General features: G+C 46.9%; 1 protein-coding gene across 3 annotated transcripts in view; it reads right to left on the reverse strand.

Annotated features, from left to right (window-relative positions):
• LOC309536189 (tissue-type plasminogen activator-like) overlaps window positions 1-16,874 on the reverse strand; it is a gene marked incomplete at its 3' end in the record, with an annotated part of 32,304 nt that overhangs the window by 9,382 nt on the left and 6,048 nt on the right. For all 3 annotated transcript variants that reach the window (XM_082230149.1, XM_082230150.1, XM_082230148.1), the window contains exons 2-8: window positions 11,038-11,152; window positions 9,969-10,008; window positions 8,043-8,174; window positions 7,493-7,609; window positions 3,816-3,990; window positions 1,459-1,550; window positions 47-218 (exon numbers count right to left, since the gene is read on the reverse strand). In XM_082230149.1, coding sequence (XP_082086275.1) covers window positions 47-218; window positions 1,459-1,550; window positions 3,816-3,990; window positions 7,493-7,609; window positions 8,043-8,174; window positions 9,969-10,008; window positions 11,038-11,106 — 797 coding nt within the window. In that variant the 5' untranslated portion in view covers window positions 11,107-11,152. The remainder of the gene's footprint in view (window positions 1-46; window positions 219-1,458; window positions 1,551-3,815; window positions 3,991-7,492; window positions 7,610-8,042; window positions 8,175-9,968; window positions 10,009-11,037; window positions 11,153-16,874) is intronic.

The raw sequence follows: 16,874 nt of genomic DNA on the forward strand, positions 1-16,874 counted from the left end.
TTTTTGGACAAAAAACTGCAAGGAGAAAAGGTGAGGGTCGGCTTACCTGCAGAAGTTGTGGCTGGTGAGACCGAGCTGCTCTGCATCCTCCCGATGGGAATTGAAGACCAACCCAGTAAGGAACTGGGAATCCCACCTCAAGCAAGCAGCACCCGATTCCGTGCGGTTGTGGGGACCTCGATAGTTGTTGCCTCTTCCAGAAATGCAAGTGTGGCTTTCTGTGACAAAAAAGGCAGGTTTGCATCAGTCCCGAACCACATTCATGGGGCATATAGTTTGAGTTTTTTTCTCACTGCAGATTTTCAATTGTGAAGCCTACATTAAAAGCACATCCCCCCCCTAAGAATCATAGGAGCTATAGTTTACCTCTCACAGAGCTACAATTCCCAGCACCCCTGATGACCCACAGTTTCCAAGTTGGGGGTGTGTGTGCCTTAAATGTATGAACCTTGGGGCAGGGATCCACTTTTCATCTGTACAGCCCCATAGATGTTATAAGGGATGGGGCTGGTTCTTAAATTAAATTTTACATATTTTATTTAACTAGAAAAGTTTTAAATGATTTTTATTTAACTAGAAAACCAACACAGACAAGAAGAAAAAGGAGGAGGAGGAGGAGGAGGAGGAGGAGGAGGAGGAGGAGGAGGAGAGTTTGGATTTAATATCCCGCTTTATCACTACCCGAAGGAGTCTCAAAGCGGCTAACATTCTCCTTTCCCTTCCTCCCCCACAACAAACACTCTGTGAGGTGAGTGAGGCTGAGAGACTACAGAGAAGTGTGACTGGCCTAATAAAAAGCCGAAAGTTACTGTACATGTCTTAGAACAAAGCTTACACATACCTTATGAATACGAGCCCTATTAAATAATTTGTAATAAACAAGATAATACATTTTTCCTGCAAGCATGAAGGTATCAATATCCAAAATGCAACATTAAGAAAATGTTTAAGTTGAATGCCATCAGAACATTGCAAAATGATTATTTGAAGCCAGCACCCTCCCATTTTTATTTAATTCATAATCAAGTCTCTTTTAGTATATATTGCATCTTCTCATTGTCTCCTTTTTCTACCGTAATGAGCGAGTTTGGTCACTGAGGCCAACTAACACAGGTTTTCTACTCCATTTTCCCGCAAGCATGGCAATAACCATAGATGAAGCCAATTCTTTGTTTCTGCAAAACTAAACATGCTGCACAAATAGGGAATGATTGTGGTGGAACTAGAGCTCCAGATTCCACGCAAGATTCTCGGAGTCTGGTGCATATTTCTATTGAAAAGGAGCAGACCAAAATACAAGTGTGTGGGTGTGGAATTCACACAAGTTAATTTGGATCAGGGCCGTGATGTGGAGAGAAACTGCTAAAAGCCTTCTTCCCTTCGGCTCCAATGCTCATAGCACAACATTTTCACCGCCCCATCTGGCTCTGCCCCACTGCAGAGGAGCCTTGAACCTACTGTTGGCGCAGGGAGGGAGGCTGCAGAACTCAAAGCTGTACTTGTTTCCTTTGTAGACAAAGCACCAGGGCATGATGTCGGAATCAGGGTTTCTAGAGGAAAGGAAAGGCAAACACTGGGCATTTTGTACCATTAAGACATTTATCATAGCAGTGTGGAATTGTAGAGCTGGAAGGGACTCCAGGGGTCATCTAGTCCAACCACCAACCTTCTGGTTGATAGCCAGATGCACTGGCCCACTGCACCACTGGGGACAGCTGCAAACTCAGCTGCAACCTCAAAAATAAGGGAAAAAATGGGGGGGGGGAGGCCAACATTTATACTCAAAATAATACACTGATAATTTTAAGAATGTAGGAAGAGTCTTGCTAGATCATACGAAGAAACATCTAGACAGACACTCGGTTCTCACAGCAGCCAACTAGAAGTCAGTGAAAGGCTTGGAAGCAGCCTTTCCTGGGTGCAACAGCACTTGCCCTGTCCCGCCCCCCACTTGCTATTCAGAAGCCGACTGCCTCCCCCCCCCCCCAGGGAAGCATCACCTCCGTCAAGGCCAGTAGCCACTGACAGCCTTATCCCCCAGGAAAAGGTCAAGAAAAGGGCTGCCAAATTAATTAAGGGATGGAGTGACTCTCCTATGAAGAAAGGCTGTTGCATTGGGGACTTTTTAATTTAGAGAAAAGGCAAGTGTGAGGTGACACAATGAAATTTTATGAAATTATGCAAGGCATGAAGAAAGTGGTTGGAGACGTTTTCTTCCCTCTCTCATATCACACCCAATGAAGCTGAATGTTGGAAGATTCAGGATAGATTTTTTTAAAAAATAATTCTTCATGAAGTGCAGAATTCAGCTCTGGAACTCACTCCCACAGGGGCAGTGGTAACCACCAACCGGAATGTCTTTAAAAGAGAACTGGACCAATTCATGGAGGAGGAGGAGGAGGAGGAGGAGGAGGAGGCAGCAGCGGAGAGGGGCTCTTGATGGCTGCTGGCCATTGTGACTCTGCTTTGCCTCCACCGGCTCCCACAGACTCCTCTTAGGCTCGTGGAAATTGGTCTTCTCAACCCAAGTTGGTGGTTGACACTACGCCTTGGGGGAAGGAGCTCCATAGTTTAATTCTAAGCCCTGAGGGAAGACGTCCTTCCTGTTGTCAGCCCTGAATCTTCCAATCTTCAGCTTCACTATATGGCCTAGATGTCTTCCTATTTATTCCCTTTCTCCACAAAGCGCACACAGTTTCATGAAATTATGATGAAATGATATTATACACCTCCACCTTGTGTGTCTTCCCAAAGTCTCACTTACACTAAACTAAAATGTTGTAACCTTTCCTCACAGTGGAGATGCTCTCAACCATTTTGGTCGCCCTTTTCTGAACCTTTTCCAGCTCTGCAGCATCCTTATTTGACAATGTCAATATTTCTCCCGCTCAGAGTAGATTTTGCCTACAAGGATGTATTTGTGGGAATGGATTTCGGCACTAGGAGAGGATACATGGTTTAGTTATTATTCTTCCTTGCTCACATTTGTGAGATCAACAGAGTACCATCCTTTGCAGCTTAAACTTTGAAGCTAAGAAAAGTTTGATTTAAGCTTTTACAAACAATAATCCAGGATGCTCTAAAGGCAGACTGGATTTTCCTGGTATTACCCATTGTCTACCCTTTAAAAACAACAATCACAACACTGTTTTGTAAAGAAGTAAAAGTAGTATTTATTTACACAATCTAGGCTGAAGTAGCAATTGCAGCACCAAATAAAAGCATGTTTATAACTACAGTCGTACCTTGGAAGTCGAAAGGAATCCATTCTGGAAGTCCATTTGACTTCCAAAACGTTCAGAAACTAAAGCGTGGCTTCTGATTGGCTGCAGGAAGCTCCTGCAGCCAATCGGAAGCCGCAGAAGCCCTGTTGGACGTTCAACTTCCAAAAATAGTTTGCAAACTGAAACACTCACTTCTGGGTTTGCAGCATTCAGGAGCCAAAATGTTCAGGAACTAAGCTGTTCCAAAACCAAAGTACGATTGTACTATCTAAGTTACCAAAGTACAAAAGGTAAGTTCAAAATTGTGTCTGAGCTGCAGACCTCAGACATGGACATGTGGTCAGCTTGGAAGCATGACGAAGAAAGAGGAGGCTGCCCAGGCTGGAAGGATGTAGGGCTACAGCTTCCTGCCAAAGCAGACAAAGGAAGTGATCTCACAGAGTTCTCTCTAGCAAATTTGACAAGAAAGCTCTATGAGCCCCTTCATGTGCCAATCTGGTAAAACATGAATTATTGGTTTGACTGCAATAATGTCCCATGGTATTGGGGGGCAAGAAGAGGAAGAGGCCCCTCCTAAACTCACTTTCTCACCTGCAATAGTTGTGGTTTCCAAGGCCCAACCTAGCGGCATCTGCCCGGTACGCATTGTACCGCTTATTCCTCAAGGAATCGAGCTTCCAGTTCAAGCACTTGGCTCCACTCACAGTTGTGTTCCATGTCCCCATGTAGCCCTCTCCAGCGCCCTGGTAACACTTGGCTTTGGTATCTGAAAAAGGAGGAGCAGAGCATTCAGTCTCCCGCCTGTTCTCCAAAGGTACTCTGCACACATCTTGCATCCATGGGGCTGCTCGGGATCAAGATGGGAGATTGCAGCTGTGGTCACTGGGGGCTAGACAGCAGAGGCCTATGGGCCACATGTGACCCCCCAGGTCTATTCTGTTTCGCCCCTGGGACTCTCTCCAGGCCCCCCTGCCCTCAGAATCTCCACCCCTCTCACTAGCCCTACTTTGCAACCTCTCCTCAAATGTTTCTGACTTGCTGGAATGTGGTCTTGAACTCTGATAATGGTTCTTGCTTGTCTGGCTGGAGGATAGAGCGGAATGCCACAGTTTGTGTGTAGAAACCAGCCTCATGAACCAAAGCAAAATTCACATTCACTCCTGTGCCCATTTTTGCCCCCTGCTAGATGAGGTGGAGGATGGAAGAACCACAAGGCCATCTCCACCTATGTCCTCCCTGCTCTGTGATGCAGTCCTCCTCCTTCCCCACTATTCCAGCCATCTTGGACTGGAAGAAGCAGGAAGCTCATGACACTTTATGCCAGATGCTGCTTCCACGCTGCCTCTCCCTCACAGGCACAGCTAGCAAAGCCAGCAGGCCTGGCAGCCAAGCTACATACAATTTATTCTTATTACAATTTATTTATTACATTTCTATACCACCCTTTTCTTCCAAGGAGCTGCTTGGGAGTAAAGGTGGTATATAAATGTAACACACACACACACACACACACACACACACACACACGGTGGTGTACATGGTTCTCCTCCTCCCCATTTCTTCCTCACAACAACCCTGTGAGGGAGGCTGCAAACGCCGACTAAGGTGCTTCCTGGCTGAGTGGGGAATTGAACCCTCCTCTCTGGGAGTAGGAGCTGGCACTCTGACCATCCCACCCCAGTCACATCTTGGAACAAGGCTGCTTAAACTTGCTCGCTTTTATTTTGGAGAGAAAACTGCTGCAGGTATGTTTAGCCTGGAGAAGAGGAGGTTAAGGGGTGATATGATAGCCATGTTCAAATATATAAAAGGATGTCACATAGAGGAGGGAGAAAGGTTGTTTTCTGCTGCTCCAGAGAAGCGGACACGGAGCAATGGATCCAAACTACAAGAAAGAAGATTCCACCTAAACATTAGGAAGAACTTCCTGAGAGTAAGAGCTGTTCGACAGTGGAATTTGCTGCCAAGGAGTGTGGTGGAGTCTCCTCCTTTGGAGGTCTTTAAGCAGAGGCTTGACAACCATATGTCAGGAGTGCTCTGATGGTGTTTCCTGCTTGGCAGGGGGTTGGACTCGATGGCCCTTGTGGTCTCTTCCAACTCTGTGATTCTATGATTCTAGGTATACCAAATTCAGGTATTTCTTCTTGAAATGAAAGGCAGCATATGCAGTCTTGTACTAATTAATCATAACAGCAGCAGCCAGGCAGGCAGGGGGCCATTTTCAGTGGGGAACCAAAGCAGGGTTCTGATCTGGTTCAGGAGTGTTCTCCAAATTGGGGACCCACAGCTATTTCCCCCAAAACGGCTGCAGGCAAAGAAGTTTCCAGTTCATATTATGGCTTCATTTGTGTCAAACGCAGATGTGGTCTTAAGCAGACCAGAATTTTTCTGTGTACGCACCTGCAGGCATTGGTTTTGTTTCTTTTAAACTGCTTTTTGTATGTTGTATTTTAAATTGTTGTGACCCAGCCTTGGATCTTACGCTGAGGGAAGGTAATAAATCAAATGTGGGAATGTTGTGGATACTAGGAGAGGATATATTGATTAAATATTATCCTTCCTAACTCACGCTAGTGAGTCGTACAGCAAAGTTCATTCCCCAATATATAGCAGGAAGCTAGTTGGTGGATTCAGTTGGATCTCTATACTTAAGTAATCCAATCTGGATTTGTTCAGGTTAGATTTTGTTCCTGGTAAGACCCCTTTTATCCCTCCTAAAAAGAATAAATACACAAGAAGCTTCTTTTAAAACTTTGCTCACATTCAGTTCACAGCTGGATCCTGAAGGCAGGCTTCAGCTTAGAGTTACAGAAGAGAGCTTGAGTTCATCCCATATGGGAATGAGCCCCTGTCGTGGTGGCTGAGAGCCAGCAGACAGCAAAATGCATCAGGATCAGGAGAGCATGGCATCAAGAGAGGAGGGCGGCTGCGTGACTGGACGTTTTGTAGGGTCTGCAAGGGCCACGCCCACCTACCTGGTCACATGCAGGGGGAGGATGTTCTAGACCAGGTGTAACAGGAAGTTCAACTGGCTGGATCAACTTCCCCCTGTCTGTGTCCACTCTAGGCAAACAAGGAATGTTGTATTTGACTGTGCCAATGGATTACCGTATTGGCCCAAATATAAGCGACATCCACAAATAAGCCACACCTTTAAAATTCAAGGCTTATTTGCAGGTGCAGCCCACCTCCTCGTACTACTGCCCTCAACGGGGGTGGGGGGCAGTCGGCACCAGTGCTTGCCACCCTGCTCCCCAAGCCGGTGCTCAGTTCTGAGGGTGCTGCGCGCCCACCTCCCAACACTACCGCCTCCTGGCACTATCTCCCCAAGCCGACAGCAGAGGCGGCTTGGCAGTGGTAGGTGGCCTGTGCGCCACTGCCCCACATTCTCAGGCTGCTTCCTTGGGGGGGGGGAGCTACACCGCTTTGCCGGAGGCCTCCCCCCTTCCCCCATCCTTACAGTGGCTTAGGGGAGGCTTGAGAGACGCGGTTGGGACGGGAGCTGTTTTCCCACACCCCTGACGGCCCTCGTGGGCAGCTGTTTCAGCAGTGATACTGTAAGGTCATAAATATAAGCCATATTTTAACTTTTCACAATCAGAATTTTTTTTGGGGGGGGAGTATGGCTTATTTTGGGGCCAATACGGTACAGTGGTACCTCAGGTTAAGTACTTAATTCGTTCCGGAGGTCCGTTCTTAACCTGAAACTGTTCTTAACCTGAAGCACCACTTTAGCTAATGGGACCTCCCACTGCTACCACACAATTTCTGTTCTCATCCTGAAGCAAAGTTCTTAACCCAAGGTAATATTTCTGGGTTAGCGGAGTCTGTAACCTGAAGCATATGTAACCCGAGGTACCACTGTATATCCCACATCAAATGCATCCAATAATAGACAAGCAAGGCAGGGGAGAATAATGCCTGCCTGCCACCTAGAACTGTTGTAAGGATTACCAAGATGAAAGCCAAATAAAGGCCAAGCGTCTGCACAGTGGCTTTCAACCCAAGTCAGGGCTCCTTATATTGCAGCCCACAATAAATGTGGTGCAGTGGTTAGAGTGTCAGTCCTGGGAGATTGGGGTTCAAATCCTGTTCGACGCAGAGCCAATCACTGCCCCTCAGCTTCACAGGGTTGTTGTGTGGATTAAATGAGGAGGGGGAGGCCCCCGTATAATACCTTGAACTCCTTGGAGAAGAAGGTGAACTATAAATGCAATCAATCAATTAATCAATCAGCCATCCAACCACATTGCATACCAATTACTCACCAATCTCACAGCGCTTCCCAGAGAAGCCTGGGCGGCATAAGCAGATGAAGAAGTTAGAAGAGTATAACGCTTGCTTGCAGCGGCCCTCATTGAAGCACTGTTTCCTCCTGCTGCAGGCTGTCAGACAAAGAAGAAAGAGAACCTCAGGTTTCCCCCGCCAGCAGTCGAGTGCTTTCAGTTCCTGGGCCCATAACCTCTTGGGGTGGAGGAGCAACTCAAAGGCAGAGCGGATACGTGGCTTGCAGAAGGTCTTAAGTGCACTACTTGCTGGCCTCTGCAGTTAAAAGGGGTTCTAGGGAGCCACATCGTGGATTGGGCGTTTTCAACTACCCCACTCACTGCCTTTGGAAGCCTTGCAAGTTGCTGCAGGAGGAGGACGACAGTGAGCAACATCACAGGAGAGGTGTTCCTAGGACCAAGGCAAGACTGTCAAGCTCCCGCCATCGGGTCCCAGGGTCCTATGAAAGAAGCTGCAAAAGTTTGGGTCACCCGCTTCATTGTCACATCCTGCACCCAAACTGTCTCCCATATCTACCCATCTAATACCCACCTGTGCCTGGCACGATATGACAAATGATGCTGTTGGTCGCACACCGACAATATTCAAGTTCTTTTTCTCTTTGGCGTAGCCAACTGTCCCTGAACTGGTAGATCTCTTGTGTTACCGGGTCTTTACATACAACTGCAATCAGGAGAGAGGAAGGGCTCTTGAGAAGAGTCCCCCACACCACCACTTCCCACCCTCCAGGCACCAAACTTCCCTTTGTTCCCTGCTCAGCAGCAATGGCGGCTGGAAGTGGGAGGACATAAGCCAGGCGGTCAACAGTAGGTGGTGCCAGGTCGCCAGTGACAGGCAGAGCTTGGCAGGAAGCTGTTACACTACATCCTTCCTTCCTGCCTGGGCAGTCTCCTTTTTCTTTATCCTGCTTCCAAATTGACCACACGTGCCCATCAGGGGTCTATAGCTCAGACAGTACTTTGTACTTTGGTAACTTAGCAGTTTTAAACCTGCCTTCATTTTGCTACTCTAACTCTTGCTTCAAGACCTAGATTATGTAAGTAAATACTACTTTTATTTCTTCACAAAACAATGTTTGTGTGATTGGTGTTTTTAAGGGGGAGAAAAGGAGTAACATCGGGATATCCAGTCTGCCTTAAAACATCCTGGATTATTGTAGTAGAAGGTTAAATTAACCTTGCCTTAGCTTCCAAGTTTAAAAGCTGCAAAGGATGGTGCTCTGATCTTACAAATGTGAACAAGGAAGGATAACGACTAAACAATATATCCTCTCCTAGTGTCCTTGAAAGCAGACTGAGGATGTAGGGCACTGCCCCATATGCCCTCAGGAACCAGCCTCCACAGCTCAGCAGTCACCCTCTTTCTGCCTCACTGCTGTCTGTGGGTGATGGGGCCATTTTGGAGCCTGCCACTTGCCAAGGTCCATGTGTGCTGTAAAGGAGAAAGGGAAATGTCCACCTTCTCTTCCAAGTTCTTGGAAATGCTTTCAAACCTTGTCAGACAAAGGGAGGGTGGTAAATCCAAAATATTTTTCCTCCAGGGCAGTGCATTATTTGCATCTGCATAGGGCTGCCACGTGATCGTAACAACTAGACAGTCCCTGTAATACTCTTATTAATCAGAAGCAAGCTTCTGCCTGGTCCTCATGGCTGCAGAGAAAAGTTTCAAAAAACCATGTTGGGCAGAGCCTCCTGAAGTCCCCGGAGCCTTGGGGGGCAAGGAGGCAATAGCTGGTGATTTTGGCGAGGGGGAGCAATGCAGGATTAGCAGTTGTGCTGCCTGATTTAAGCAGCCTGCTTTCTTCCAGCACACTCTGCAGTTTTAAAGTCCCCAGTGCTCACTCTTGTTGCAAGCAAACGGATCGTGCCATGTGGGTATCCGGGGTCAGCAACTTGGAATACTTGTGCAGCTAGTCCTGCCTGCCCGTGACCGTTCTGCTTTGGCCCTACGGTTCATTTATCCTCAACTTCATAAAACTGCTTGCCATTAAGCAGTGTATGAAATATTAATATTAATGGTGTTTCCTTGTATCCAGTGCTAGTCAGGCTCCAAGCAGCCTCATTGAAATTAAAGCAGCTCAGCCATGTCCATTAACGTCCATAGGTCTACTCAGAGTAGGACTAAGCTCTGGATAAATCCCAATATTATCATTAGCAATAGCTACTTTTACGCTACTTTTGGCCTTGCCAAACGAATCCCAACTTCATTCCATTTACAAAACCCAAGTTATGAACAAGTTTTTGAACAAGTTAGGTCACAGATTTCCACGCTTGCTTAAAATTCCAGTTACAGATCCTGAGCCCAGAACGGGGCTTAGTTTGGTGTTCTGTGTGGGGACCCCGAGGACCGAGAGAGCAAAATCAAAAGAGACCACCCAGTTTGTTTGTGTCTTTCTGCTCAGAATAGCACACCCCACTCATTCATTTTGGAACTGGGGTGCTAATCCTGGCTACTTACCCTTTGACCGAGCTCCCAATGCAGCATAAAAAGAAAATTCCTGCCAAGACACAGAGGGGAAACGTTGGCTTTTTTAAGGAAAGACATTGTCAGAGAAAGTCCTATTTCACAGCTACTTCCTAAGCTCTGGAGCAGCCTTCCCCAACCCGGAGCCCTCCACATATTTTGGGCTGCAACTCCAATCAGTCCCAACCAGCAAGCGAGAGATGCTTTGCAGCAGGGAGAGCTCCATCTCCTGCCATTCCCAAGTGAAGCAAAATGAGTTACGGGTTCTCAGGTGGTCCCTTTGTTGTTTAACTCACTTAAACACTGTTTTTTAAGAAGAGATAAATTGGCTGAGTAACCTAGCCCCCACCCCACCAGAAAGAATTTGATTGGGTGGAGGTGCCACTGCAGGCTAAGATGGCATCCTGCCTGAGGGGTGAGCCAAGTGTCAATCCACCAGTGCAGAGCACCCCCCCTCTCCAAAATCCAGGCAGGTGATGTTCCAGAGGCAAGGAGGGGCTGAGTCAGCCCAGGATCTACTGGATCCCAAGCAAGTCCCAATGATGTTGCATGATAGCATGGGGTCCAGTTGGACTACTTCAAGCTGCTGCAACAATTGTCTGCCTCTCCCCCAACACATCTCCGCCCACCAGCCTCTGCACCAGTTAGGATTGCTCCCCCAAATGGTGTGCAGCGCAGGACTTAAAACTAAGCACTACACACTTACAACATTCTCTCTTGCTCCTTCTTGCCGTTCTGGGGGGCGGGTGTGTAAGGGATTGAAGCAAGAGGCCATGCCCCCTAGTGCTGTCAGGGTTGGACTTTGGGACAGACATCAGCAGCAGGGGCAGAAGGGGTCCCCCAGCAGAGCAGAGCTGGCCTTGCAATGGAAGTGCAGCAATACATGACCATCTCAAGAAGCTCCCCATCCCTCAAACCTGCTAAGGTGATTGAAGGGCAGAGTCTAAAATTACCCGACTGCACCGCAAGCTGGAAGTCTGCTTATCCCTCTTCTAATGCGCTGCTAAGGCGGCTGGAAAGAAAAGCCAAAGTGAACAGACAGGTTGGCAGGATGAGCTCTTACCTGGCACTGAATTGTGGCAAATCCTCCCAGCAGCAGGAGAAATGGGGAGAGTCCTTGTCCCAGCCTCATTCTGAAGTCCTTTCAAGGCCTTCTCTTCCAAGGGTAATCAAGAGCTCTAAAAGAAAACAGAGGGAGGAGAGAAGGAAACTAAGGAAGACCTAACCCCTCATAAAACTGCAGACCTCTACTTAGAGGAAGGGAGCTGCCATGGCAAACTCTGGCCCGGGAGCTGACTGGCTTCTTCTAGGAACTTTGCCCAAGACTCATGAAGCACACACAACAACGGATGGCCGGGCAGCAAGCAAGAGCGGATCTCTCAGCTGGAGAGCTCAGCCTGGAAGCGCAACAGCAGCAGCAGCAGCAGCAGAGCATATTTACTGGCAGATTCCAAGCCAGGCGCATCTGCTCCGGCATTTCAGCCCAGGCTGGCTGCTTGCGTTCTGGTCCCTCCCTTTGGCTGGCTGATGAAAGTAGGTTACTTGGCCTGGGACCAACGGGGCTTGTGGTCCGGGCTCTCTGCTTTCACCTCCTTGACTCACTTCCCTGCAGCCACAACAAGCCTCTTGTAGCCTTGAGTCGAGGCCAAGAGCCAGGCCTTTGACTGCTGCCCTTCTGGTTTAACTCTCCTGCTGCCATATTCATGGCATTGTGCCCACCCCAAAAGAAGTTGTGGCTGTGGGTGCTCCATTATCCAAGTCTTCCTCCAGAGGCAAAATTTATTTTCTCCTTCCCCTTATCCCCATACTTTCCCTATTTTAAAATTGCCCTCTAAAGCTGCCTTTCCAGGCCAGCTCTTTAGGCAAATTGGCTGAAACTGAGGGGAGTTTTGGTCCAAAATCTCTGGATGGAAATTTGAGCCCAGAACCTTGGAGGGCACACGGTTTAGAAAGGTGCTGCCATCCAGCAAGGTCACTGAAGGTTTCTGAAGGCCTCCTCCTGCAGAGCATCTTGGCTGTGAGTCCTGGAAGACTTAACCCCTGCCTTGCCGGCCTTTTCCCACCTGGCCTGGGAGGAAGGGCCCTGACTGACTCCAGCTACAAAAGCTGGGGCTGTTGAAGAGGCCAGAGACCATCTTGGTTTTCTCTTAGCACAGATGCAGTTCTTCAAGCCTGAGCTTTCACAGCCAGCACCAACCACCACTGGCAGGACTGGCAGCAACAGTAGCAGGTATGTTCTCTGTTTAAGACAAGTGCTTTTTTCTGGGGGGACGCAGACCCCTAAACATTTTATGAATCTAAGTTTGGCCTCATTGGGGGGCAGTATTTTAATAGGAGTAGGAAAATGAGAGTAACCCTAAACATATTTTTTAAAGAAAAAAAGCACTGGCTTAAGGTAAAATTTTATTCTCTTGCTGATTGTGCTGTTTTAAATGTGCATTTTATATCCAACTTCCTTCTTTGAAATGTTTAAGTTTTTTTGTTAACTTTGCCGCGTTAAATGCACATTCTGTAGTTGACCACCTTTATAAGGTTTTGTTTTGAAATCTTTAAGGTAATACTTTAGTTTCCTGTTAACTACACTGCTTTGAATTAATACTTTATCTTTGACTTTCTTCAGTAATGTTTTATTCTGGATTGTTATATTTGATGTTTTAATGTGTTATAAACGGCTTTGAGACTTTTTCTTAAAAATATAAAGTGGTATAGAAAAGAAAAGAAAAGAAAACTAAAAATACTACTCTGCAAACATTTTATTTGGAGGTCCATAAATACCTGAGTTTACTAGAATCATAGAATCATAGAATCATAGAGTTGGAAGAGACCACAAGGGCCATCGAGTCCAACCCCCTGCCAAGCAGGAAACACCATCAGAGCACTCCTGACATATGGTTGTCAAGCCTCTGCTTAAAGACCTCCAACGAAGGAGACTCCACCACACTCCTTGGCAGCAAATTCCACTGCCGAACAGCTCTTACTCTCAGGAAGTTCTTCCTAATGTTTAGGTGGAATCTTCTTTCTTGTAGTTTGGATCCATTGCTCCGTGTCCACTTCTCTGGAGCAGCAGAAAACAACCTTTCTCCCTCCTCTATGTGACAAACTTTTATATATTTGAACATGGCTATCATATCACCCCTTAACCTCCTCTTCTCCAGGCTAAACATGCCCAGCTCCCTTAGCCGTTCCTCATAAGGCATCATTTCCAGGCCTTTGACCATTTTGGTTGCCCTCCTCTGGACACGTCCCAGTTTGTCAGTGTCCTTCTTGAATTGTGGTGCCCAGAACTGGACACAGTACTCCAGGTGAGGTCTGACCAGAGCAGAATACAGTGGCACTATTACTTCCCTTGATCTAGATGCTATACCCTATTGATGAGGCCCAGAATTGCATTGGCTTTTTTAGCTGCCGCGTCACAGTGTTGGCTCATGTCAAGTTTGTGGTCAACCAAGACTCCTAGATCCTTTTCACATGTACTGCTCTCAAGCCAGGTGTCACCCACCTTGTATTTGTGCCTCTCATTTTTTTTGCCCAAGTGCAATACTTTACATTTCTCCCTGTTAAAATTCATCTTGTTTGTTTTGGCCCAGTTCTCTAATCTGTCAAGGTCGTTTTGAAGTGTGATCCTGTCCTCTGGGGTGTTAGCCACCCCTCCCAGTTTGGTGTCATCTGCAAATTTGATCAGGATGCCCTTGAGTCCATCATCCAAGTCGTTGATAAAGATGTTGAATAAGACCGGGCCCAAGACAGAACCCTGTGGCACCCCACTAGTCACTCTTCTCCAGGATGAAGAGGAACCATTGATGAGCACCCTTTGGGTTCGGTCAGTCAGCCAGTTACAAATCCACTGAGTGGTAGCATAGTCAAGACCGCATTTTACCAGCTTCTTTACAAGAATATCATGGGGCACCTTGTCAAATGCCTTGCTGAAATCAAGGTAGGCTACATCCACTGCGTTCCCTTCATCTACCAGGCTTGTAATTCTGTCAAAAAACGAGATCAGGTTAGTCTGACATGACTTATTTTTCAGAAATCCATGCTGACTATTGGTGATCACAGCATTCCTTTCTAGGTGTTCACAGACTGTTTTCTTAATGATCTGCTCCATAATCTTCCCTGGTATTGATGTCAGACTGACTGGGCGGTAATTATTTGGGTCCTCTCTTTCCCCCTTTTTGAAAATAGGGACAACATTTGCCCTCCTCCAGTCTGCCGGGACTTCGCCTGTTCTCCAGGAATTCTCAAAGATGACTGCCAGTGGTTCTGAGATCACATCTGCCAGTTCTTTTAATACTCTTGGATGCAGTTCATCTGGCCCTGGAGACTTGAATACATCTAAACTAGCCAAATGTTCTTGTACTATCTCCTTAGTTATTCTGGGCTGTGTTTCCTTTGCTGAATCATTTGCTCCAAATTCTTCAGGTCGGGCATTGTTTTCTTTATCGGAGAAGACTGAGGCAAAGAAGGCATTGAGGAGTTCAGCCCTTTCTGTGTCCCCTGTTTGCATTTCACCATCTTCTCCTCTGAGTGACCCCACTGTTTCTTTGTTCTTCCTTTTGCTATGGACATACCCATAAAAGCCTTTTTGTTGCTTTTAACCTCACTAGCAAGCCTGAGTTCATTCTGTGCTTTAGCTTTTCTGACTTTGTGTCTACACGTGCTGGCTATTTGTTTGAATTCCTCTTTGGTGGTTTCCCCCCTTTTCCATTTTTTTGTACACATCCTTTTTTAATCTTAACTCAGTTAAAAGTTCTTTAGATAGCCACCCTGGCTTCTTTAGGCACCTTCCATGTTTCCATCTCATTGGTATTGCCTGACATTGTGCTTTTACTATCTCCCTCTTAACAAACTCCCAGCCATCATGAACTCCCTTTCCTTTTAGTATTACTGTCCATGGGATCTCACCCAGCACTTCCCTAAGTTTTATGAAGTCGGATTTCTTAAAGTCAAGAAATTGAGTCCTAGTATGCTTGGCTGCTCCTTTCCGCTGTATAGTAAACTTCAGAAGAGCATGATCACTCGCGCCTAATGATCCTTCCACTTCTACCCCACTAACCAGCTCATCAACATTGGTTAGGACCAGATCTAAAATGGCTGTTCCTCTTGTTGCTTCTCCCACTTTCTGGACAATGAAGTTGTCTGCAAGGCCAGTGAGGAATCTGTTTGACCTTATACTAAGTGAGGGTAGCACTGTACTTTTTGATAATGTTTGCATTTTAAAAATCGTATTTATCTACCTCAAGCCTGAGGCAGAAGACTGGAGAAAGATTAATTAAAACCTTTGCTTAAAGGTAGCCACCTGCCTAAGGAAAAGAAAAACCTCCCAAGAGGTTTGCATTTGCATTACTTCATTAAGCTACCAAAGCGAGGCATCAGTCCATCCTGGAACCTGAAAATCAAGGAATGGCTGGTGAGTTTGCAAGCAAAAGGAATACACGTGTTTCAGTTTGCTTATTAGCTTAGGAAGGGCAGATTAGGTTTGCATGAATGAATCGCTCTCCCACAGCCTTATTGAGAAGCTGTCTGCTTTCTATAGGCACAGAACACACACACATTTCTTTTGTCTGTGAAAAGGTTGTGCGAACCCACAAACCACAGGCAAAAACGGGATGAGCAAACTCTTCCTTCAACCAGTGCTCTGCACCCTCCTTGTCTGGCTGGAATATGTCCTTGAAAGCTGATAGTGACTCTCAGCTTGCAGGGATGGAGAACAGAGAGGTAGGGGTGTGTGTGGGTGGGTGTGGGTGTGGGTGTGTAAACCAGCCTCCTGTGCAAAGGCAAAATCCACATTTATTGCTCTGCCCCTGCCCCCCACAGCATGTGTCCCCCACCCCAGAAGGCAACAAGGCCCTTGGACAAAGAAGGGGCTGCTCTACACAAAGTGCCGTTTTGCAGGGCCCCACAAGGTCCTTTTCCATGGTGGAATTGCTTCCCAGAGTCTCTCTTACCTCCCTTCCGTACTAGCACTCCAGCAGAGAGACTGAGAGGGCTCAGTCAGTAGAGCAGGAGACTCAGGGTTGTGAGTTTGCGCCCCATGTTGGGCAAAAGATCCCTGCACTGCAGGGGGTTGGACTAGATGACCCTTGTGGTCCCCTCCAACTCTACAATTCTATGATCTATATCCTCTGCACTTTGTAAATGGATTTGAATCTGCACTCTTGCCCTCTGTTTTTAAAAAAATCATTATTGCTGTATTATGGTAGAAAAGTATTACGGCAATTTGCACATCTGAGCGCTTGGCACAAAAAGTTGACCAGCATTTTTTTTTTAAATAAACCCAGACACCACACCTGCTGTACCCAGTGGCCAATGATGTGCAGAACCCACTCTCCGTATGCTGGTGCCTGCGCCCTTTTCTCCAGCCAGCAACAAGGATGTTCCAAAAAGATAAAGCAATCTAACTGGATCCACATGTCAGAGATACAGCTGTGTTTACAGGGGTGGAAACTGAGTTTGGCAAGCACATCTCAAGGAAGCAAATGGTTGTAAGAACCCAAAGGCTGCCAGCTCCAACCTGCTTCCTGCCCCCAAAGCCCCTGCCAGCCAGCTCCAAGGATCAGCCCCACCAGTAGGGAGTCAGCTTGATGCTTGTATAGAATATAATCCCGTATTAGAAAGAAGGAAAAATAACTTATTGAGCCACAAAGAGAGCTGCTGCATGTAGTTCCCTTAGCAACGCTCTTGCTTCCAGCGTAGGACTTGGCCGAGCCTGAATGGAAATTGGGAGCTCTGTAAGATGCTCTTAAATAGACTGAAAGCAGACGGTTTGTTTTGAAAGAACTGGTTCCTAGTCTGAATTTAAGGAGGGCAAAGAGCAGACAGCTGACCTTCCTCTGAGGTACCAGAGGACATTGGAAAAATGGGAATCTGCCTTCTGTTGAGGCAGACCGTTGATCCACCTAG

The sequence above is a fragment of the Podarcis vaucheri genome (assembly GCF_965113315.1).
Source record: "Podarcis vaucheri genome assembly, chromosome: 7".
Taxonomy (NCBI): domain Eukaryota; kingdom Metazoa; phylum Chordata; class Lepidosauria; order Squamata; family Lacertidae; genus Podarcis; species Podarcis vaucheri.